Consider the following 25,142-nt stretch of genomic DNA (forward strand, 5'->3'; position numbering starts at 1 on the left):
AATTAAGTATCATATCTAACAGACATATTATGCAAAAACAAAACCGAAGAATATTGGAACAGGATTGAAGACAGATAGAAAAAAGCAAGAAAAAAAACACAAAAAAGGAAATTAAACAAACAAAAACATAATCTATAAAACAAATTCTAATGCCGATTGGAACTCTTACAAAACGAAAACGATATGATTTGTAATTGGTATCTGTATTTTATCCGATTGTGCTATTTTGACATATACTTAATTGGCATTTAAAGTAAAACAAATACTGATATTTACTTGTCACGTATTTCACAAACAATAGGACAACAATTACTATTTTATCAATTATCATGAAATGGACGCGTCCTTGCGTATTTATCATTGTGGATTAGTAATTGCACGTTTAATGAAACACAGAGTGCAATTCCGAGAAGAGCTGCGTATGGTCTCCAGTTAAAATAACGACTTTGCCCTTAATGAGAAAACTAAGGAAATACTTATAGAGCCTGCATATCACTGAAACTGCCAAAAGCCATATTTAATAAAAGCATGCTCCATATGCAAGGGGTGATTATAGGAACAATACACGTTTTTTGTATCAACGTCTGCAGAAGCCAGAAGCCAAAGCCAGAGTCACCGAGACCAAAAGTCGAGGTCATCAACCTATTCCAAGGGCATCTGCAAACAGCAACCCGGAAGACAAACGTGTATTTTTGCTATTTTTGTATAAATCAAACATGGCACGAAATGTTTTATTTTTAATGGCGATGACTTTACGATTCCGGTACAATTTTAGTGAGTGAGTGAGTGAAATGGATTTTAAGGCGAATAGACAATGTATTTTAATTACCATTCTGTTGTACTTGGAAACGGTCAACATGTTTTAAATATCCGTAACCGGGGCGCACAAATCGACAACACCACCAAAAGCATGTATTCAGTGTTTTTAAACGATTATTTTTATTTCTCGTGTTTACAAAAATGACACTAACCATATTTTGCATATCACTTAAGGCGATGTTACCAATTGAAAAGATTGAAATCTCAACTCATAATACCTTAATAACATTTAACAGCTTATTGTTACTATATTTTTAACAGTATTTTGTTTCACCCATTCTGAGTTTTCCACACGCGGGGATACCCAAATGCCGGATAACAGCAGTAAATAACGTCTACTACAGTTCATGTAAAACTTCTAGATAACATTTCAATCAAGCACAGTGTAGTACATATTTTAATTTGTTTGAATACGTCAGCATTGAAATTAACTGACGAAATTGGGGTGACATTGTAACGTTAACGTCGAGTCAATTTATGGGACAAAAGACAAGTTACTTTTTCCTCTTACATAAATCAGATACATTACAAAATATTGTATGAGTGGACCGTAATTTACTGGTAAGATCAAAATCTGTACAAAGAAAAAATAAATAACTCATATGAAAGCTGTTTTTCAAAAAGACTTCCTCACATTGCTTTTTATCGTTTTATTGTTCTCACAATGTTAGAATTCGATACTAAATGAAAGTCAGATAAAGAAGACACGCCAAAATACAATACTTAATTTATTTTTGATTTGACGTTTAGTTATGACCTTGACCTTAATATAACTGAACCGGAAGATTAGTTTTATACGTAGATACAATGAATATCTCGGCAAATTTAAATCACAACAAATTTCATTACTGAGTATTCTAAATTAAAGCACTACGTAGCTACATTCTTTACAACCCAAAGATCTTGTTCTAGATTTTATTATTTACACACACAGTATGCAAGTTTAACATTAGGCCTTTGCCTAGGACCTTGCCTCTAATCTCACACTCAAGACAAGTAGGTTCTATACGTCGTTTCAATGGTATTGATATATCACGTAACGGTACGGGGAAAGAGACGAGAAAACGGGCGGAGAGATAGACAATATCCATTTCTATATCTCGTCAACTTTGAAATTGGTATAAGAATCCCTTTAGGGCTGTAGGATCAAAGTTTTTCTACTGTTAAGAATTTTTCATACTCTTTGAGCTTAAGTTTCTTAGACAAATAAGGGCAGAAAAAGCATAGGTCACCGCATTCGTTTATTTTATAGGACATTATCTTCACCCACTGTTTAAGCATTTATAAAATTAATAGAATTGAAAGAATGGGTCGTACTTAATAAAACATATATCATCCCACTTAATGTTATAGGGGGTTCAGGTCTCACAGGTTACTATGAATACAAGGTGGTATCAATACTATACAAGTGACCGGGTGGCAATACAGAAGTCCCCTACCGGTATAAAACTTTGTTAGTGTTCGTCCCTTGTGGTTGTTGGCAACAGTGTTAAGACTAATGATGCTTCACGGCATTTAGGAGCTAAGAAACAAAAACTATTAACTTAAATTTCAATAGTGACCTTGACCTACAAGCATGGACCATGTACAAGATACATTATATCATCATGGGGGATATTCGTGTGCAGTATTAAGATAATCCATCAATGCACATACAATTTATGGAGCGGAAACAAATTTATGCTTGACCTTCAATAGTGACCTTGACCTTTGGCCTACAACCATGGGTCATGTGCGCGACAAGTAGTCTAATCACTGAAAACAGTTCTATGCATTAATAATAAATCCTTCAATGCAGTTAAAAGTTATGGGGCAGAAACAAAATTTTACTTGACCTTAAACAGTGACCTTTAACGACAAGCATGGATCGTGTGTTGACACATTGTCTCAACATGGGGTACATTTGAGTGTACCACTAAGATAATCCATCAATGCATATAAAAGTTATGGATTGGAAACAATTTTTACTTGTCATTCAATAGTGACCTTGACCTTTGACCTACAAGCATAAGTCATGTACGTGCATTATCTACATATTACCCTTATACACATACCAAGATTTTTTTTAACCTAGCTTGAATACTTTTTGAGTAATTGCAGGATCAAGATTTACGGACGGATAGACGGACAGGCGGACCCACAAAGGCCTACTTTTGTGCCTTCAAATTATGTGGAATGTGGCTAAATTAGTCCATGTGTCTGTGGCTACCGCTGTCCATGACTTTAAGGGGTCGACCATTTGAACTTCTGGGGGCGGAGGGCCTGGGATTTTACTTGGAGCTAAGAAATTTCTTTTGCCTTCTATGAAAGTCAGAATATGTTTTCTTTTTCAGAACTTGAAAGCCAGAAAGTTTTTTCAGAGTAGACCAAAGATACTTTTTTCTCAAAATATTTTTTTTATACTTATATTATTCAAAACTAACAAGCGAAATAAATAAATGCATTCTGTACTGAGTACTTTGCCTAAGTACACATGAAACTGCTTAATGCAAGTCTATTTGAATAAACGTTTAAATAAGAAGGAATTGACCCAAATTACAGTTCCTTATTTTGAGCACAGTAATAAACTTCTCTAAATAACAAGAGCTGTCGGAGGACAGCAACGCTCGACTATTCAACAGCCTTGTCGCTTGAATGAATACGAAAGTCGAAAAAGGGGCATAATTTAGTAAAAAAGTAAAATAGGGTTATGGAACCTGCATAGTACTTATCAGCTCATGACAATGGACAAGTGTATGAAGTTTCAATCCATTCCCATTAGTGGGTACTGAGATACCAGCTTACATATAAGAATTTAACCCAAAACTCCTAAGTTGAAAAAGGGGCATAATTTTGTAAAATGCAAAGTTGAGTTATTGACCCTTTGCACTGCATGTCATATCATGACAGTGAACTAGTGTGTGAAGTTTCAATCCTTTCCCATTAGTGGATACTGAGATACCAGCTTACATACAAAAACTTAACCAAAAATTTCTATGTTGAAAAAGGGTCATAATTTTGTAAAAAAGCAAAATGGGATTATGGAACCTGTGCAGTGTAAGTCAGTTTATCACAGTAAATAAGTGTGTGAAGTTTCAATCCATTCCCACAAGTTATGGGACCTGCTTTGTGCATGTCAGATCATGACAGTGAACAAGTGTGTGAAGTTTCAATCAATTCCCATTAGTGAGTACTGAGATACCAGCTTACATACAAAACCTTAACCAAAGATTTCTAAGTTAAAAAAGGGGCATAATTTTGTAAAAAAGCAAAACAGAGTTATGGAACCTGTGCAGTGTAAGTCCGTTTATCACAGTGAATAAGTGTGTGAAGTTTCAATCCATTCCCACAAGTGGTTGCTGAGATACCAGCTTACATACAAAAACTTAACCAAATCGGGACGCGGACGCCGACGCATGGGCGAGTCCAATAGCTCTACTATTCTATGAATAGTCGAGCTAAAAATGGCTTTTAATGTTCACATACATTAATCATATTGATACCTAAAAGATAAATGAGCCCGAAGGAGCTAAGCTAGCAAAAACTGGATGTTGACCGGGACAAATTAGGGGAGGGGGCGGGGGTTCGGTGTGCATGCTCCTAGGGGAAAAAAGGTATTTCAGAACAGCTCTCGTGCATTTCGATGTATATTTGGAGATACAAACTCCCCCTTTTTGATTTCTTTGATATAATAATTATATCTGTCAACATCATGATCATGTCCTGACCTTTGGACCTATTTGGCTTATCTGATGAAATTGCAAGCAAAAATGTCTGATAAAGTTAACAAATATATTTAAATAATAATTGCTTTTAGGCAAAGCAAAGGAGATAACTGTCTAGACCTAATGCAAGGTACAAGCAGTCTGGTGGGTAGAGAAAGGGAGAAAAAGCAAAATATCTTAATATAACTAGAAGACAGTGGGTCTGTTTTCTGCTCTCTCCTGTACCTCAGCTTAATATAATACTACTGATAATAGATTTGCGCGCACAGTCAGAAGAAAATATTTTTTAAAATGCTCTGACATCTGAATTCTAGGCTTTAAAAAATATATGCTTGCAGTTTTTTAGGAACAATGGTGCGTTAGGTGCACCCTCGACTCAGCTATGTATACACAGTATTATATATGTCATTACGTGTGTATACCACGGTGTAGGAGAGTGGGGAAGACTACTTGAGGGGGAACTCGATCCCGCAATATTTTGGTATTTTAAACACTAAATTATGCATTCTGCTGAGTTTTAAGTAAGTGAGTGAGTTGGGTTTTACGGCGAATCGACACAAAATGGTCATATATTGCCGAGCTGAGTTTTAAGAGAAATACATTTCTGTCATTAACTGAAGTTTCACACGATTAGTGTTTTACTAAAGAAAAGTTTGTATTTAAATGAAATTTTCATTATAAAGTGTTAAAAATATTAATACTGTTATTCACCTTCTTTGGTCTATGTGTTTGAGAGCTGTTCTCAATACAATGGTTATCTTATTTTGAGAAGTGTTGTATTATCCCTGAATGAGTGTGTGGATGGGGGTGGGGAATGGGGGTCCTCCCCATAACATTTTGCAATTTGAACATGCCATATCCTGAATTCTAATTATCGTTGTCAATTACTTTAGGTTTAACTTATTTAATGTCAACAAAACTTTTGATTAAAAAAACTATTTTAATTAGAAATCTTTATGAGGGTGCAAGATCCTTGAAGTTAGTATTACTGCAGAGGTTTTGAATATTTCGTCCGCCAAATGCTGAATTCAAGTTAGATTTTATGATATAATTATCATTCATATAAATAAGAAGGCATATATATATATATACTCAAAATATGGTGTTCTCCTCCTCCTCCTTGCTCTTGTGCCTATGTATACAGTATAGATTACTGTTCATATAACGAATATAACGTATCAGTGTAACATGTTGCATTCTAAATTAAAATAGAAAAAGTGGAAACTCCACAGGTCGCCCAACACGACAAAAATGAAAATGTTGCAGGCTCGGTTTGATTGAGCCTGTTCATGGACGGTAGTGGAAATGCATGCTACCGTCCACGCCCTCTAGCCCCGGGTTGAGCAGAACTCAACATTACACATGCTATAGGTACAAAAACAGGGACATCCGCAGACGTGTTCGTACGGCGGTGCACATGGAACCTTCAATGATACACTTGTGTGTAATTCCACACAGCTTTAATACTTTCAAATTAATCTGGCACTCTTCTTCAGCAGTGTCCATTATTTAAGCATCGATGGAAATGCTGCTTTCTGTTAATAATTAATTAAAAGTGTTGTGTTATGATATACTATGCCCCAATGATAATGTGATGTTTACAAACATGGCTATTCAACATTCAACATTTTTGTAAGTTGTCCAAATCTAAATGTTTCTAGTTTTCGTACCAATGGCGAATTAAGGTAAAGCATACTCGTTATGTTCTGCTGTGTGGATTCAAAATCTAGCGACGGCAGTTAATTTCCTTTTTATTTTTACATAAAAATATCTCTATTCTTTTGAGTGTTTATCAATATCTCTTTAACAATACGACAGCCAATATCGCAGACGAGAAAAGTTTAGTATCCTACCGAACTTGATATTAGTTAAATGCTTTTACATGTACACAAACAATGAATATGGAAATATGTTCTGTAATGAAAAATATGTAAATATGGTATATAAAGCATCAAAGATACTAACGAAGAGTAAGAAGGGAAGTTGATAGGATAAATGATCTGAAAAATAATGTTCATGTGGATTCGAACCCAATACATAAGGATTTGCTACGGGTATCTGCATTTTACCCAACTGAGCTATTTTGTCATAGGGCAGTTAAAATTAGAAAAATGCAGATACGTATTTATCAAATAACGTATACATGCAATATGAATTATCCTCGTGTTTGCAAGGGAATCATGTTATCACTGGGGATAAGTGTATACTAATCTAGACTTTCTCATTCGGCTTACCGGGATGGCTTATTTTATTATCTGATATTTCATAGTTGCCATCCCTCTCAAAAGTTATCACGCTGTCCCGAAACGTCCTCTTATTTGGATGTGTACTGACCTTATTATGTTATTATAAAATATTGAAACTAAAAGCAGTTTCAAAGCAGACAATATGGCTTTCAGAGTAATGGAAAGATTTTTTTCTAAAAATCTGACTTGGAGCCAGAATTATTTTTCAGTGATTTGGGAGTCAGAAATACTTTTTTTCAAGCAAAACCAAACACAAGATATTTTTCTCGAAAGGTTACCAGGCCCCTCCCCCTAGATTATAAAATGGTCGTCCCCTACGTGGCTGTCTTGAGTGAATTTTATGTGGTTTTGATTGTTATTAACTAAATATTAAGTGGTGAAGTTGGAAGAACTTTATGTGGCTATTTTTATGTGGGTATTGTTTTAAACGTTTATAGTATGGCAGGGCTTATTAGTTTAAGTAGGAATCATGTTCCTTAGATAATAGTTTCAATGGTTAGTATGCACTTTTCTGGTTCAGATTAGACATATAAAACTGTAGAGAGAGACACGTGCAATTATTAAACAATGAAGCAGACAGGTTTTAGCTGGAAATCCACTTATGGACAGTTATACATCAAAGTATTCAAGTTTTAACTGACATTTTAGTAAATGTACCAGGGTTACCCCACCCCTCTTACATCATATACTATGTCTATAACATTCTGTAATGTGGCTAGCCACGTAGCAGAATTTAGCCATTTATGTTATATATCATGTAAGATAGTCACATGAAAAAATGTTACAGCAGGTATATTGTTATAATGTTAAACCATGTAGTGAGTAGTTAACAATTGCACCTAGTTGAGTTTATATCTATTAAAGACTTTAAGTAAAAATAATGCAGTATTTGTCTCTCATATAACATACAACATTTTTGCGACGATGATACATGGATATCTGTGTTTATTACTAATATGTAAAATGTGCGTTAATTCTTAGTATAAAAATGGCTAGATATATTGGCAAATTGAACCATATGATGAAAATAAGGACTCATGATATTCGTATGAAGAGAGGCTCGTGCAGGACTTTAATGTCAATGACATTGAAGATGAAAAAAGAGTATCTGCACTATTAACTCTGTTAGGTGGGAAAACTCATAATTTGTTGCGCAACGTGTGTGCACTACAGAAAGCATCGGACAAACATTACGGTGACATGTGTAAACTCTTGAAAGATCACTTGGTACCGAAGCCGTTAATCATTGATGAAAGTGTTCGCTTTCATAAAAGGGATTATTGTCAAAAAGTGATTTGACATTACAAAATGCCGTAGAGGAATAGAAAAAGTGGGAAACCACAGGTCGTCCAAAACGACATAAAAGAAAATGTGGCAGGCTCGGTTTGATTGAGCCTGTTCATGGACGGTAGTGGAAATGCAAGCTACCGTCCACGCCCTCTAGCCCCGAGTTGAGCAGAACTTAACATTTACACATGCAATAAGTACAAAAAATATAATTTAGAGACATCCGAAGATGTATTCATACGGCGGTGCACGTGGAACCTTCAATGATGCACAGAGTGCAATTCCATGAAAAGCGGCGTATGGTCCCCAGTTAAAATAATGGCTTTGCCCTAAACGAGAAAACAATGAGCAGAACTATATAAACTGGAATTTAGAGAGGGGATCTGAGGTTATGGAGCCTGCACATCACAGAAACTGCCAAAAGACAAAATTAAAAAGCAGGCGCCATATCCAAGAGGTGATGAAACAAGAAGCCGTTGCAATGGAACCAGCCGAAAAGGACGCTTCGAAATTACGTGCGAATGTTCAGCATGTGCATAAAACTGTATAGTTAAAGAAATATCCAGGTAAAACGAAAACGACTGAGAAAACAAAATTAAATGCACCAATGTTTGACAAGTGTAAGCACTGTGGTAAGAGTAATAACCACATTCTTTGTCAATTCAGTGTACGGACGGTCGGATAATAGAATATGGATTACACCGGAACTTGACGGCAAACCTGTCAAAATGGAACATGACACAGGCTCTGCTGTATCTCTGGTGTCCATAATATTTTGGAAACGCGAAATTGGACAAACCTACGTCATTGTTGAAAACGTATTCTGGAGAGCACATTCAGCAGGCAGGTAAGAAATGTCAAGTACAATGAGCAATCAAAGATAGTGAAGAATTGTGTTGTTAAGGGCAACGGACCAGCTTTGTTTTCTAGTGACTGGTTACATCATATCACTCTTGACTGGAAAAATATTATGCAGGTAAATGCTGTTGACAATCGAACAATACAGAATCGTTTAAACGACATATTGAAGCGTTACGACTCAGTTTATTTAGAGCATAGGACAAGCTTAAGGTATGCAAGCTACCATATCACTTAAAGATAATGTCAAGCCAAAATTCATTAAAGCTAGACCAGTGCCGAATTCGTTAAAGCCTAAATTTGAGAAAGAACCGGACACGTTAGAGGAACAAGGAATTATTTCAAAAGTGAACACTTCCGAATTGGCGTCACCAACTGTTCCAATTGTCGAGCCAAATAGAGATGTAAGAATTTGTGGAGATTTTAAAGTGTCTGTCAATCAGGAGATATCTGTTGACAAATATAAAATATGTTATATCTCATGTATAATAGACATATGAAACCACACCTTTAGGGCGTAGTTAAAGTGCCACATCAGGTATATTGTAATAATGTTAATCCATATAGTGAGTAGATAACAATTGTTTCTCATTGAGTATATACGTTATATATATTAAAGACTATAAGTAAAACAATGCAGTGTTTGTCTCCCATATAATACACAACAATTTAAGTATCTGAAATGCTCACAAGTAGCCACTTTTCGTTTTAATTTATACTTCCTAGATAATCTAAAGTGCTATATTAAATTTATTTCAGTTGTAGCTTATTATTATGAATATCACCAAAAACAATATCAGAACAAAACATGATCTCCTATAAAAGATATTTGAAATTACCGGCCACTACCTCATTGTACACCTTACAATGCCAGCCAAAACTAAGGGTGGTTTTTTTTCGCAACAAGTAAAATTTGTTTGGTTAAATGGTATAAGCCATATTCTAATTATTTAGCATTAATTTTTAGCATACATTTTGTTTTGTTAGAAATATTCGAAGAAACATTTTTCACAATGGCGGATATCCTGAAAAAAAAAGCACTCGTACATCGTTAATAATTTACAGTTTGTGAACCGGCTGTTACACCAAGAGTTAAAAGAATTAATTTCGTAAGTGAAACTCAACACCATATATTACTTATTTACATTTATATTAATCATCTTTAACTACTGCTGTGCAAGGTTCCCAAATACATTTGCCCTCTAACCCCTGATAACCTTATATATTTTAATTAAATTACATAACCAACCTGTATTTCTCTCATGCGCTCAAGGCTCTCAAATGTTTTTTGATCGATTTCTGCTAGGGATTCATCTTTCTTTTCAGAAATGGCTTGCATGGCATTTCTCCGAAGTTCTTCCGCATCCACAGTACTGATGAAAATGTCGTCCTTTTTAAGCTTGAATGAATATCAACATGAAATAAGATAAGTGTCAAATGCATCGAATCCATATAATGGACAAACCATCAACAATATTTACAGTACCTTAATACATTTCAAATATTATCTCTGCACAATACAGCGTTTGAAGAAGCGTATTAGTTTAAAAAAATGAAGGAACACTTCCGTCGAAAAAAGGCAATTTAAAATCTCAGTAACTTCATCTACAAGATTGTACGCCGATACTTTTTAAAACTCAAATCTTAGTGGAAATGATGGTTTATACATCTATATTAACACCCACTATGTATTTTGTAAGGAAAGAGAAAACTTTCATTTTCTTATTTATAAACAACATTGATGCAGTAATACCAAGAAGGAAAAACATTCCGCAAGATAGCACGCGCGATCTGACATCCTTCACTAAAACATAAACAGAATGGTGTCGTTGAACAAAGGTATTTAAAACGGCAACCAAAATTTCAAAAAGAATATTCAGTTTTAGCTAAAGTCATTTTTTGTGACGGTAAAGATCATAAATGAACAGACAGAGTGTTTAATTTCATTGAAATGAAGACATTATAAATTAAAACCAGATACTGTAGTGTTGCGAATTACTCTTTAACTAGGACTGGTCTTTTTTGATACTCGTAGTAAGATACCAATAATTTGATTTATTTTTCAAGACCAAATGAAATTATTATTATTTATTTTGGAATTGATTTATAATAATGATAGGCAAATTAACTATGAATTGCTAGCGCATTTCATGGACTTTCCTACCATATTTTGTCGTTCATATCGCATATTTATTTTTTGGCATTTTTCTGTAGTAGTTTATCCATCCATGTCCTATGCAGCCACGCACGAATACTAGCACTCACGTACAAACACACACGTACCTTTTCAAGCTTAGAAACAGCATGTTGGGCATCAGGTTCATGAATCAAGGATTTCTTGTCTTTGAGAACCGCGATGAACTTGTCTATGATTGCAGATAACCTGTCCTCCTCAATCTCAAACGTAGCTGAATGAAGTACATCATTGCGAGTATTTCGTACCTAAGGCGTAATGTTTAAAATACTCCTAAAGTACATGTATATAGAACATGTAGATCAAATTTTGTAGTCTATACACATAGACATATGACATCTGTGAACAAGAGAAATATGCGATAGACACAAGTTATCTCCAGTGATTGTGAAAAAAACATCTAATTTTTATCATTATATCGAAACACATTGTCCTAGTGCTTTTAAAGTATGTTTCCCAATAAAAGTCTAATTTATCTTTGTATTGGAAGTATTCCCACAGTACGCATTGCAAAATGTTATAAACACCAAAAAATCAAACGTTGTTTAAAAACCTGGCATGAATTAAGTGTTTGTGTATAACACAGCACGTGGTTGAGAAAAAACTTTCTTATATAATATCTTACCTCTACAAAATCAGAGACATTGTCAAGAGAAGATCTGAACTCTATATTATTGATGAGAATGGACAATAAGCCGGCAGCATCTGTATCTTCTGCTGAGCGTTTGTCAGAATACCCTGCTGTGGCGAGAAAACATCGTGCAAATGACCAATGCTCGCTATACCAACAACTGGGGTCAGTATTGGTCCAAACTGGATTCCGTTCATCATGATCAAGAACAATCAAATCATAAAATCGACTGCAGAAATTATTTGGACATGATCGTCTCCCTGCTGGGCTATTACAGAAACATTTACATCGATACCTTTGGATGCAGGTTTTTCTTGGATGTTCTGGTAGTAGATTGTCGGCAGTGCATTCAGTACAAGAATGCGCAGGTGACCCCGTGACCTTACGATAGCTATACAGGTGAGACTGATGACGTTGATCTGAAAGATTGCTGACAAATCCTGCTAAACCTTGTTGCAAATATTTTAAACCAAGGGTTGCCCGGACCCAGTTTCTATACAGTGGGTTCCTCAACTCTGCTCTGTCTGACATTCTGACTCTGTAACACACACAAGGCATTGAATTGCAATAATATTCTTAAGCATTCTTTAATCTAAGCCAAAATGCCAGTGACCGTCAACTGAAAGTTTGTTTTCGACAAAACTAGTGATATATATCTTATTTAAAAAGCACCGAATACATGTTTTACTATTACCAAGAAAAAAAGAATGGAACGTGCTATGCAAATTTTCTTGATTCTCATGTTTTTTTTTCTAATGGGAATATATATAACAACACACAGATAACAATGAACAAGTATGCATGTTAAGTAAAGCCATGTCATATACATTATTACACAAAGGATGACACAAAAAAGAGATTATCCCCATTGTGGTCCTTGTGTACTATAATACTGTATGACATGGGAAGACATATCACGGAAAAAAAAAGAAAGACTTAGGGAATCATAATTCATAAATATAAAACTATGAAAGACTAGCATTATTACAATAGATGGACAAAAGTTAAGTATTCTATTTTATCTATTATATTATTCTATATAAGTAACATTGCTGTATTATCTGGTAAAATTAGGCTACCAGTTCGCTGCCTTGGCAGTCCAAGCGCGCAATACTGTACCATACGCAATACTTAAAGTTAATTCATGAATGTAAAATATGGAACATACTATGGTAAAATCATGACATGAAACGTATGACACAAAAATGACTAGCAAAGAATAAATCTATCAGAATAAGATCGTACAGGAACCTTAAAATGATTAAAACAATTAAAGATTCAGATAATACTAATTAGATGTTATTTGACCTTTGGCTTGTATGTTGAAATTTCTGATATCCCTAATATTTTATGGCAAGATGTTCCATGTGTTACAATCATTATATGCAAAAGAAGTTTTACCAAAACCTTTCACTTTTGGAGTGGCAAAACGTTTACTATCTGATTAAGAATAGCTCATACTGTCCAAAGCAGTAACAACTTTTACACTAAATTTTGTGGGGTATTTATGTACTGCACTAATAAGGAGTAAAATGTTCTCTCATATAAGCAGGAGCAATGTTAGAGTGAATCTTGAAGACATCATGTTACATAGACTTATTTAATTGGTAACCAGTTAAGGCGTGCAAAATGTCCTTTATCAATATGTGACCTGAGGTTTAAAATAAAAATGAATCTGATTAATTTGTTCTGTTGTTACCTTAACTTCTTTTTTTAACTCTTGAGTTAAACTATGGAACCAAGCAGAAGATGCATAATCAAAATGGCATTGTATGAGGGACACTATGAGGAATGTCTTCGTAAGTTGAATTTGAAAATTTTTACCTGACATTTGATTTTCTTATTATAGACCTTGCCATAGATTCAAAAGACATACTTTGATTAAGGTTTAATGACAAGATTTTCAATGAGTCGTTTCATTTACACATACTTGGTTCATTTAGTTTGAAATTATTTTCAAAAGAAAATATAATAGTATTCGAAAACTAACGTTTTTGAATCGGTGGTCAAATTTTAGAAAATTACAAAAATCAAAATTATGGTCTCTCTCAAGTATGTTTAATTTTACTTCGCAGGATATGCTTATTTTGCTCAATATGTAACTGTTGTAAATGATACATGTTTTCCTACATAGTAGGTCATAGTAAAATGATCACTTCTGTTTTCTAAGATCTCTGTTATATGTTTAGTGGTACCGTACATAGAAAGAAAATTAATGACATAAGACATATTTTCTGGGATTCAAACACACGGCCGTCTTCTGCTCTACTTACGCAACATTTAAGCTTCTAGATAATGACTGTTACTGTTGGAGCTCAAATTCTATTAAGAAAATAGTAGTGGTCGTGGTGCTAATAGTGCCGGTAGCGGAGGTACTTAGTAATGATAGTTGTAGTTACTGTAGTGGTTAAATGAGTGATAGTAATGGGAGTTATGGTATGAGTGATAGTAGAAGTGGTAGTGTTAGTAACTGTTGTCGATAATAGTTAGCACGTTAATAGTTCTGCCAAGTTGTGCTGTTTAAATCACAATACATTTTTTATATTAGCAGTTTTGTTTTCCTTTCTTTCACATTGATTCTTCTGATTTATAACTGAATTTATTTTTAACAAATAGATCTCTGAAACGACAAAGTCGTCAACTATCTGCGATTGTTTGAATAGAAAACACGCTTTACATGGGTAACTTCGAGGAAAATGCTTGTTCTTCCTAGGACAACGTGACATGTGTAAGCTATCAAAGCCAATTTGGCGTTATGACCTCTGGAATGTTCCGCTGTTAGGGTCACAAGTTTCACTGAAGCTTTCAAATTAGGTTCATCTAAGGAAACGCATTTGGACTGTAAATATGAACATATTTCAGAGACCCTTCTGAGTCCTTTTTACATTTACTGAAATATTGTGATTTTACATTTACTGAAATATTGTGATTAATTCTTCTGCGTTAAAAGTAGAACTATCCAAAATAGGGATTCATACCCCCACCAAGGGAGTTTTTGAAATGGTCTTTGCCTAAAAGAACGACATGCATTAAATTCCCATCTGTTGGAGACATGGGTATTGTTTTTAACGTTAAGAATGCGTTTTTTCATCATTTTGTGTGTGTGTGTGTGTGTGTGTGTGTGTGTGTGTGTGTGTGTTCGGGTTTAACGTCTTTTTCAACAATTTTCATCATTTTGGGAATACCATGCACCAACACCAGTGGAATTGGGAAAATGCTCTCAGAAATTGTCTTATGTGGAAATTTTCCAAATTACCAAAATCTATGTCAAGATATTTTTTGTGTAAAATATTAATGGATTACATTTCATTAAATGATCAAAAGTATAAATGTTGTTTTAATAACCTAAATATACATACAAATTTGCAAAACCATTTTTAAACATCAAACACCCATATAAGGTAACACATTTGGGAATTTCAAATTCAGAATTGGGAAAAAACATACTTTTTTCTTTGGGATTACCTCCTTTTTATGGGAGGTAGATTTATAGGGGAAAAAGCCCTGATTTTAGTTGTAAAATGACCATTCGCATGCTTTATTATGTTATTTGTAAAAAGCAGATAAAGACATATTTATATTTCAAAATGTATATTTTTGTAAATTTATTAGTCACCTACTGGTTGAAAATCAGTTTTCGGGACTATAGGAATGCGCTTTTCCGTCGTTCCGTCCGTCCGTCCGCAATGTCGTGTCCGGTCCATAACTGTCATACATGAAGGGATTTTAATATTACTTGGCACAAATGTTCCCCATGATGAGACGACGTGTCATGCGCAAAACCCTGACCCCTAGCTTAAAGGTCAAGGTCACAATTGGAGGTCAAAGGTAAACAGGGCTTTTTGTCTGTCCGGTCCATAACTCTGCCATCCATGAAGGGATTTTAATATTACTTGGTACAAATGTACCTCATAATAAGACGATGTGTAATGCACAACATTCAGACCCCTATCTCAAAGGTCAAGGTCACACTTAGCAGTCAAATGTTAACATGACATGAACAGGGTCTGTTTCGTATCCGGTCCATAACTCTGACATTCATTAAGGGATTTTAATATTTCTTGGCACAAGTGTACACCATGATGAGACAACTTGTCATGTGCAAAACCCGGACCCCTAGCTCAAAGGTAAAGGTCACAATTGGAGGTCAAATGTCAATAGTGTTTTTCCTGTCCGGTCTAGAACTCTGTCATTCATCAAGGGATTACAATATTACTTGGCATAAATGTTTCCCGTGATGAGACGACGTGTCAAGCGCAACATCCAGAACCCTAGTTTAAAGGTCAAGGTCACACTTTGAGATCAAAGGTCAATAGGATTTTTTTCCTGTCCGGTCTATAACTTTGTCATGCAAAACAGGATTTAAATATCAGTTGGCACAAATATATATTTCCCTGAATGAGACAACATGTCATGCGCAAAACCTGGGCCCTAGGTCTAAAGTCAAGGTCACACTTAGAGACCAAAGGTCAGATACAAGAATGACTTTGTCCAGAGCATTTCTTCTTCATGCATGGAGGGATTCTGATGTAAATTGGCACAGATGTTCACCAACATAAGACGGATTGTCTTGCGCAAGAACCAGGTCCCTAGGTCTAAGGTCAATGTCATACTTAGAGGTCAAAGTTCAAATTCAAGAATGATTTTGTCCGGAGCATTTCTTCTTCGTGCATGGAGGGATTTTGATGTAACTTGGCACAAATGTTCAACACCATGAGAACCCTAGTTTTTAGAATTATGTTCCTTTGTTGTTACCATAAATAGATTATATTGTACTTTTACCTTACTTTTTATTACTGGTCGTATAGAAAAACCGAGACCACTTTTCTGTGGTACAACATGCATGTTACATCCAGTATTTACGTGTATTTTGACCTATCTCTACCTGGTAAAGTGTTTCTTGTGGACTTATATTATATAGATTTTTTAGGCTTTATTTCCCTTTGTTGTTACTATAAATAACTTATATGATAACCGTTTTATAATCAGCCAAAAAAATCCATATGAAAACAACTGTAGGTTTTTATATATGCAAATTTTAATCCGAGACTAGTGTTTTGTTATAACATTGTATATATAGTACAATATTGTTTATACATAATTGACAGATATCAGTTCATTATGAGACGGATTGTCATGCGCAAGAACCAGGTCCCTAGGTCTAAGGTCAAGGTCATACTTAGAGGTCAAAGGTCAAATTCAAGAATGACTTTGTCCGGAGCACTTCTTCTTCATGCATGGAGGGATTTTGATGAAACTTAGCACAAATGTTCAACACCATGAGGCACCCTTATTTTTAGAATTACGTCCCTTTGTTTTTACCATAAATAGATTATATTGTACTTTTTTATTATCTTTTTATTACTGGCCGTAAAGAAAAATCGAGACCACTTTTCTGTGGTACAACATGCATGTAACATCCAATATTTAGGTGTATTTTGACCTATCTCTACCTGGTAAAGAGTTTCTTGTGGACTTATATTATATAGAATGTTTTTAGGATTTATTTCCCTTTGTTGTTACTATAAATAACTTATATGATAACTTTTTTATAATCAGCCAAACAATTCCATATGAAAACAACTGTAGGTTTTTATATATGCAAATTTTAATCCAAGACTAATGTTTTGTTATAACATTGTATATATCGTACAATATTGTTTATACATCATTGACAGATATCAGTTCATTATGTTATACTGCAGTAGAGAAATTAGGTGCCTTCCAGTAGGGGACTTTGTATTGCATGGCAATACTTCATTCGCTTGTTTGTATTGATTTTCAGCTGTGAGTTGTGTCTTTTGAAAACGACTGCTTGATGGTAAAGTTTCAGACAACTATGAAGTGAGTGGGTGTTCTAGAGAGATAATAATAATTTAGTCATTTGCAATAGTGTATGTGTTTGCCAAAGTACCTGTAGAAATATAGACTTACTGAAGTAAAAACTCACTGAATGCTGAAAAATGAAAATATTTAATTGCATCCATTGCTATACATAAGTCAGCATGTTTTAATCTTCACATGCCTGTTTAACTGTTTTACATACTGAATGTAAATGGTTTGATTGTGTCAAAGTTAATATGTTTTTTTTTTTATATTTACAAATATTGGAATAAAAGGAAGGTATTTACATTTCATTTATAGTTTGTTTTAGTATCTGATCAGGTCTGATTTCAAATCTTTATAAATGCTTGATTAAATGTTATTGTTTGACAGAATATTTATGAACTTTGGTTAGAATTTCACGTATCTTTAATCAAATGGTAGCAAATCAAAAGTATTTAATGTATTTCATACAATTGTTCCCTTTAAAATCATTTCAAGGAGGGGGGAGGTCTATGTGATAAATTATTTTCATTAAAAGAATAAAGGAAAGATGTATATATATTATACATTTACTTAAGTAAAATTTATTAAATGATTGAAATAGTATATGTAAATTTTATTCATTTACAAATTTGTGAGAGGAAACCCTCCAGCTGGCTTGTAGAAGATCAGTAGTTCTACCCAGTAACATGATGTCACAAATATTATAACAGGAGAGCCGATCCCCATCCCTTCACCACCCATAGTCAAATAAAAGACATTTAGATTGTTATTCTCTCACTTCTCTATTTTTCAGTGACAGCTACATGGTAAAAATAAATGCAGTCAGAAGAGCTCTGATATTACCTAAACAGGCAGACTTCTCAAGATTAAGTATCAAATGACAAGGACTGCCAAAAAGACTTTCTATAACTTGCAAATGTGCAGCTATCTTACTGTATCATAATATTCTAATATTTTGTTTTAATCTTATCCGATGCCTGATGTTTTGTTTAAGGGGAAATGGGACAGTTGTTTGGGTTTTTTATATAAGCAAAGAAGTAAAATTTTAACTAGCTAAGAGAATTTTCTTAAACTTTGCATGATCATAGAGCATCATATTAGAAACAAATTTATGCAAAAACAAACAGGGGGTCCCTGTGCTACTTTTTGAGTTACCTGCACCTGAATGCGAGATTTTTGCTCTTTTAGGTCATTTTCAAGGGCAGATAACTCAAAATCTAGCACACGGATACCGTATTTCATTTCACATTATTTTTTGTTATTACATTTCCAGTCATTATGCAAAGTTTTAAACCATTCTATCAAACAGAATTTTTGCTGTGTTTCAATGAGTAAACATACTGCATTTTTCTTGAAAAAGGGGCATAATTGGAAGAAATTTTCTATTCATTTGCGTAAGCTACTATAGAATAAAATCCGTCTCATAGAATTCCTGCAAATTTTGTACAGTTTCAGGAAATAAAGTAACAAACACTTATCTGAAATCAAATAAAGTGTAACTAACAATTACCTTGAGTTATCTGCCCTTGAAAATGACATAAAAGAGCAAAAAAACTCGCATTCAGGGGCAGATAACTCAAGAAGTAGCACCGGAACCCCCATTTTATTTGCATAAATTTGTTTCTAATATGATGCTCTGTGACCATGCAAAGTTTAAGAAACCTATATAAAAAACCCACACAACTGTCCCATTTCCCCTTAATACTTACTAAATAGTTTATTCGCAATCATATTTATGCTCGTTTATTTCATACATCTTTAAAATGTCTTAAGTTTTAGACGTAAATTTTTTTTTATGTGTTTGTAAAACGCCATTGAATATGTTTTACGTAAAATTGGCGTTTAATCAAATAAAACAGTTTCAGTTTCAGTTTCTGTGACTTAACTGTCTGATCCAGGTAGTTTAGTGTTGACAAGATGACGTTTCATCTCTAAAGTAGAGGACACAAGTTTGAAATGTAGTATGTCATGGTGATGGCAAAATATTTAAGAAAATAGTGTTTATGTGTTTTCCTAATAGAGAGGCTGAAAGTGGGGAATCATCAATCAATGTTTTTGGAATAAGTTATGGACATCTGAACAGTGAAGATCTGTCCTTTTCTTTTTGGATTGCCACGGACCAAAAGAATGATTGGTGTCTTTGACATAAATAGAAGAACTCACACTGGACACCCTGAAAATGGAATTATGTTGTTTGCATTAATGTTTCTTATTCAGATTTATGGAAAAAAAAATTAGAATGTCATTTCTTAAAAATGTTGATAGTTGTTTAACCAAAGGCCCTTTAATTGAAAAAATATCTTAACTCTTGACTTTAAATTAAAATTAAAAAATTCTGATATTGTTTGATTACTTTTGCATGTATTACATTAAATTTGTTATATTTAAATTTGATAAAATTTAATGTATTTTGAAAAAGATGCACTTGAACATATTTAAATGGAATAAACACATGGCAGTCTTTGAATATTTGTAAAAAAGCACATGTTTTGCAGTTCTCATTAGATTTGGTTACCAGCATAATTATACATGAAGGCTTATTACTCACAAACATGTGCAGATCTAACTGTATATTTTCTACCATAGATAATTTTATTTTATATGGATTTTTTAAATCTTTAAAAAATACTGAGAAAATATAGCAAAAAAATGGTTGAATTAGTATACTTGATTTTGTGAGACTGTTGAAATATTACATTTCTTTTTCACTCTTGAGACTGTATCATAAAATCATATTTTCTGATGAATTTGTTTTTAATGTCTGCAATGTAGATTTTAATGAAAATTCATACATTTGTAAAGTTACCTATATTGTGTTAGGTATTTACTTAAGCCCATGTATACTAACTGGCCAATTATTAAAGAGAACATCTGAGTTCCTAGCTGACTTTCTGACTAATTTAAGACCTCATTCATGTAACAACATCTATTAATCTTCAGAAATTCAGTAAAATTGTCATCTGTAAAACAGGTTTCATTCTAAGATATACAAAGCATATAACATCCTATTTTACCAGCATGTATTTACTTTAATAAATAAAGTAGATTTATTTGTGTATTTTGATAAATTTTGGAAAGAATTAGGAGATATGTCTGCAACTGCAGTTTGTATTTACTGAGTATTTACTGGCACTGGAATGTGCATGATCAGGGTTTTTTTCTGAATAAACTTAGTCAAGTCTTAAATCTACATTATCTATAGCTATCCTTAAAAAGTCTGGTCATTGTCTTGATAGTTTGAAAGAATTATATACATTTAAAGTTGTATCTAGCAAAATATTGACTAAACTGTTCTGTAGACCATTTGATTTAATTCGATTGTTCAAGGAAGAATGTGCATCTTGGTCCAGAAATATCAATTTTTAATATACTCACCAAAAAATCTGCTGGATGGAAATGAATGGGATATTTGTATTTCAAATCCCAATAATTGAGCATTATAATTTTGTTACATGCTTAATGTAAATTGATAACAGAAACGTTTATTTTACCATTGAAAGTACTTAAACTTAATAAACTTTCCTAGATTGTTATTACATGAACATACTGTATATTTTTAAATAATTATCATGATATTTTTCAGTCTTGGATATACACTGTTATTTGTTCATAATTTTGAATTGTATTTAAATTGTATATATTAAATCAAATGGCGAAATATACATGATTTTGCTTTTACTACTACTTGTTTCCATGGCAACAAAGTGATTTCCAAAGGTGAAAGGACACTGTCTTTACACAAACACACATAGATATTTTTGTTATTTTATCCAAAAATGTCATTTAATATTAATGGCTTTATAGTAACTGCAGCAAAAAAAAACAAAAAAACTATGAATTAAATTTCTTTCTTAATGCAAAATGAATGTTGTAACCATGGCAACTTGAAAAAGAAATTGGACAGTCATAATTAGTAACCATACAATACCTTAAGGGCCGGTAACAGTTGGTTATGAGTATTTCCAACTGCTTTTAAACTCAAAATTAGTTTACCCAAAAGAAAGAAAAGTGCATACAAGGCTGTTGAGAACTGACCTTGTGACAATGCTTTAAGTTTCATAGATCATTATTATGGTTGTATCCTTCTTAATTCTGCCCAGAATATGCTTTAGGTGCCTTAGATGCATTGACAGCTTACAGATGAACTTTTCGTGCTTCACAGAATGCAAAATTGATACAGAAAGTGCTTAAAAAAGGGTCTGAATTATAATTTTCTTGTACGATGCCATGGTAACGGATCATTCTCTTTAAATTCTAGACAAAGTTTTGGACAGTATAACTTTGTAAAATGATTTTACATGAAATACTTTGCTATAATTCTGTATCTGGCAATGTAATATTATTTCAGGTTAATCTGTAATTTAGGCATATATGTGTTTCCTGAAAACTCATTTTTGTCAGTTTTCAAAATTCTCTAAAAAGCTCAAATATGAATGACCCAATAAAATTCCTCCTTAAATTGAAATGGGTATCATTGCTCTGCTGAATCCATACAAGTATTATAATCAGATGCGTGCACTATCTTTTCTATAAGAAGTTAAAAAATATACATGCAGACCACTTTTTAAAGATAATGTAAAATCTTAAAGGCGGGGGTGGGGGGGGGGGGGGCGTATTTATAAAATTGTTGCTTCTAAAACTGTGAAAATGTTGAAAGACAATATTTGTTTTAGATAATTACTTCAGGTATGCTTTTCAGGCAAATATGAATATTAGTGCTCTATTTCATACATAGAGACCACTATGTGTAAAGGAAATTGTAACAGTTTAGTAAAATTTGACTATCAGAAATTGCCATTTTTCGCAAAAAGTATAATGTTCCCTTTTCCATGATAACCAGAGCTGATTGATATCTTTCCATCCTTATTTCTTCATATATGGCTTGAATACTAAAAAGGGTGCAAATATGAAGTAATTCTGAGACTATGAGTTTCCGACCGCTTCTTTAATTTTTTGGTTCTTAAAGAGAATTGGTCTTAAATATCAAGGGATGGACGCGTGCAATACTGGGATTACAAATTATTATATAAGGTTTTATCAAATCATGATAAGTGTAACAAAAATACAGCATGCAAAAGAGAAATAAATTGAAGATCTTTTTTGTCCTTCTTACCCTGATATTTAAGACAGAATGGTTGATTTTGTACTTTGCAACTACATATGATAAGAACATGTTTTTTAATTTACGACTTTACAACATAAATTATGTTTATAATTTTTTTATGTTTACCAAACCCACTTGATTTTGAACGCATATACCAAGACTGGGCTTAATTTGATATAGATTTATATATTTTATATTTGCAAACATTTTATCATTCTAAGAAAGTGTGTGTGTGTGTGTGTGTGTGTGTGTGTGTTCGGGTTTAACGGCTTTTTCAACAATTTTTCAGTCATATAAACGACGGTGTCTACTTGTAGCAGTGAGCACAATGCCCAACTTTATAGTGCTGCCTCACTGGAATATCACGCCGTAGACACGTGACATGATACCCCACCCAGTCACATTATACTGACACCGGGCTGACCAGTCCTAGCACTACCCTTCTAAGAAAGGGTATGTTTTATGACATAATGTACAACAACTAACAAAAGCAATTATTATTACATTTTACACAATTTTACGGCCATATTCTCCAAAAATGTAACATTTTAAAGACAAACTGTATCAAAATCATAAACATTGAAATGTTTTACCAAATACGATAAAATAAGGCATAAACATTAAAAAACAGTTTCAAAATGTTTCAAATATTGGATCATGTATGGAGTTTGACCCACTTTGGTGGTCATTTTAATGATAATGATAATTTTGTGAAGTGGACAAGGGTTATTTGGATGCAATGTGTAGTTTTAAAAGATACCATTTTAATGAACTTGACATTTAATTACATAATTATTAACACACTATGATATATAGAATAATTGAATGTTTATGCCAAGCGATAGATGTGCATGTTTTCTAAAACAAAATATCCGAAAATCACCGAGTATCCGAATACCAGCACAATTGTAATGATAAACATGATTTTGTGATTTATCTATATTATAGCCATTTGAAGTCACTGTATGTACAAATGAACAGCACAGGTAATTATTTACAACAGAAATAAGGCTTTCTCTTTTTCATGTTGAATTACCGGACACAATTAAATGCAAAAGTCAATTTGTATCCTCATTTGATTCCTTTTTTGTTGATTATTATTTACAATGCGCTAAATCTAATCATTATCATTTAAAACTAACTTTCTAATCAGCACAAAAACATTAAAAAAAAAGAAAATTTTACTGACTGTTTCAATATTTTTGACCGTTTCAATTGTAATAAACAATAAATTTTGCAAAACTACAAGTATAACATTTTTGGACAAACCTGCTCTGAAATATAAAACCAATAACAAATGTAATGAAATGGGCCATAAAAAACTCACTTCAATCGTACAATGTGTAAGGCATTGGCAAATATATTTTGTATACTAGTATGGAAGTTTCATGCCGATCTATCAACAGGTTACTTAAATACAGTAAAAAAAAATCCTTATGTTTTACGAATTAAGGGGATAAATCCGATGCTAAATCGCGTATAGACTATTTTTTTCACCTCCAAAACTATTGATAACGAAATAACCGACACAAAGATAAGACGTTTTATTTTTTCTGATCACGATCTAATTTATTTAAAGCTGAATACTGAAAACATACAAAGAGGACCCGTGCTCTGGAAATTTAACGCTAGTCTTCTACAAGAAACAGAGTACATCAATTTAGTTAATACCTTTTGGCGATATTGGACAAAACACAAAGGAAACTTCATTACTTTGAAAGAATGGTGGGATATGGCGAAGATAAAAATCAAAACTTTGTCAATGGAATATTCATACAATAAAGCTAAACCGCACCTTAAAATAAATCAGCTAGAAAATAAACTTCAAAAGTTAAAAAACGATTGCAATATAGAATATAGTGATATAGAAATAGAAAAAATATATACGGAACTGAAATATTACCATGAAAAGCAGTTAGAAGCAGTAAAAATAAGATCAAAAGCTAAAGAAATATGTCAAGATGAAACATCGTCTAAGTATTTTTTTGATCTTGAGAAAAAGCGCGGAAAGCAAAAACTATGGTCTCAGATACGTACTGGTTCAATTTTACAAGAGCAGTACAGATTCTATAAGACACTTTTTACTACGGAAGGTATAGACGTTGACGCTGCAACTAATTTAGCATCAAAATTATCAACAAAAATAAGTGGAGAAGAAGCTAGTAAGTTAGATGAAGATATAACAGAAGCAGAACTAACTCGATAAAATAGTTAAAAGTCTAAAACTTGCAAAATCTCCAGGCGAAGACGGATTAACAGCGGAATGGTTAATCACTTTCTGGAATACCATTAAATCCGATTTTAAGGAAGTCGTAAATGAAATTTGTAATGAATGCTCCTTGTCAGATTCACAATATAGAGGTGTCCTCTCATTATTATACAAAAATTGAGATAGACAACTCCTTAAAAATTGGCGTCCTTTAACATTATTGAATGTGGATTATAAAATAATTTCTAAATGTCTCGCAGA

The 25,142-nt window shown here is 33.3% G+C and overlaps 1 protein-coding gene across 3 annotated transcripts in view; it reads right to left on the bottom strand.

Annotated features, from left to right (window-relative positions):
* The window catches only part of LOC123532160 (uncharacterized), a 45,361-nt gene that overhangs the window by 13,236 nt on the left and 6,983 nt on the right, over nucleotides 1–25,142 (bottom strand). Inside the window, exons 2-4 of one of the 3 annotated variants that reach the window (XM_045313526.2) lie at nucleotides 11,734–12,277; nucleotides 11,198–11,356; nucleotides 10,164–10,313 (exon numbers count right to left, since the gene is read on the bottom strand). In XM_045313526.2, the coding sequence (XP_045169461.2) occupies nucleotides 10,164–10,313; nucleotides 11,198–11,356; nucleotides 11,734–12,270 (846 nt within the window). In that variant the 5' untranslated portion in view covers nucleotides 12,271–12,277. Of the gene's footprint in view, nucleotides 1–5,615; nucleotides 5,656–10,163; nucleotides 10,314–11,197; nucleotides 11,357–11,733; nucleotides 12,278–25,142 lie in introns of those variants that run through there. The other 2 variants (XM_045313533.2, XM_053552633.1) reach the window with 2 other exon arrangements.

Source organism: Mercenaria mercenaria, chromosome 1 (genome assembly GCF_021730395.1).
Source record: "Mercenaria mercenaria strain notata chromosome 1, MADL_Memer_1, whole genome shotgun sequence".
Taxonomy (NCBI): domain Eukaryota; kingdom Metazoa; phylum Mollusca; class Bivalvia; order Venerida; family Veneridae; genus Mercenaria; species Mercenaria mercenaria.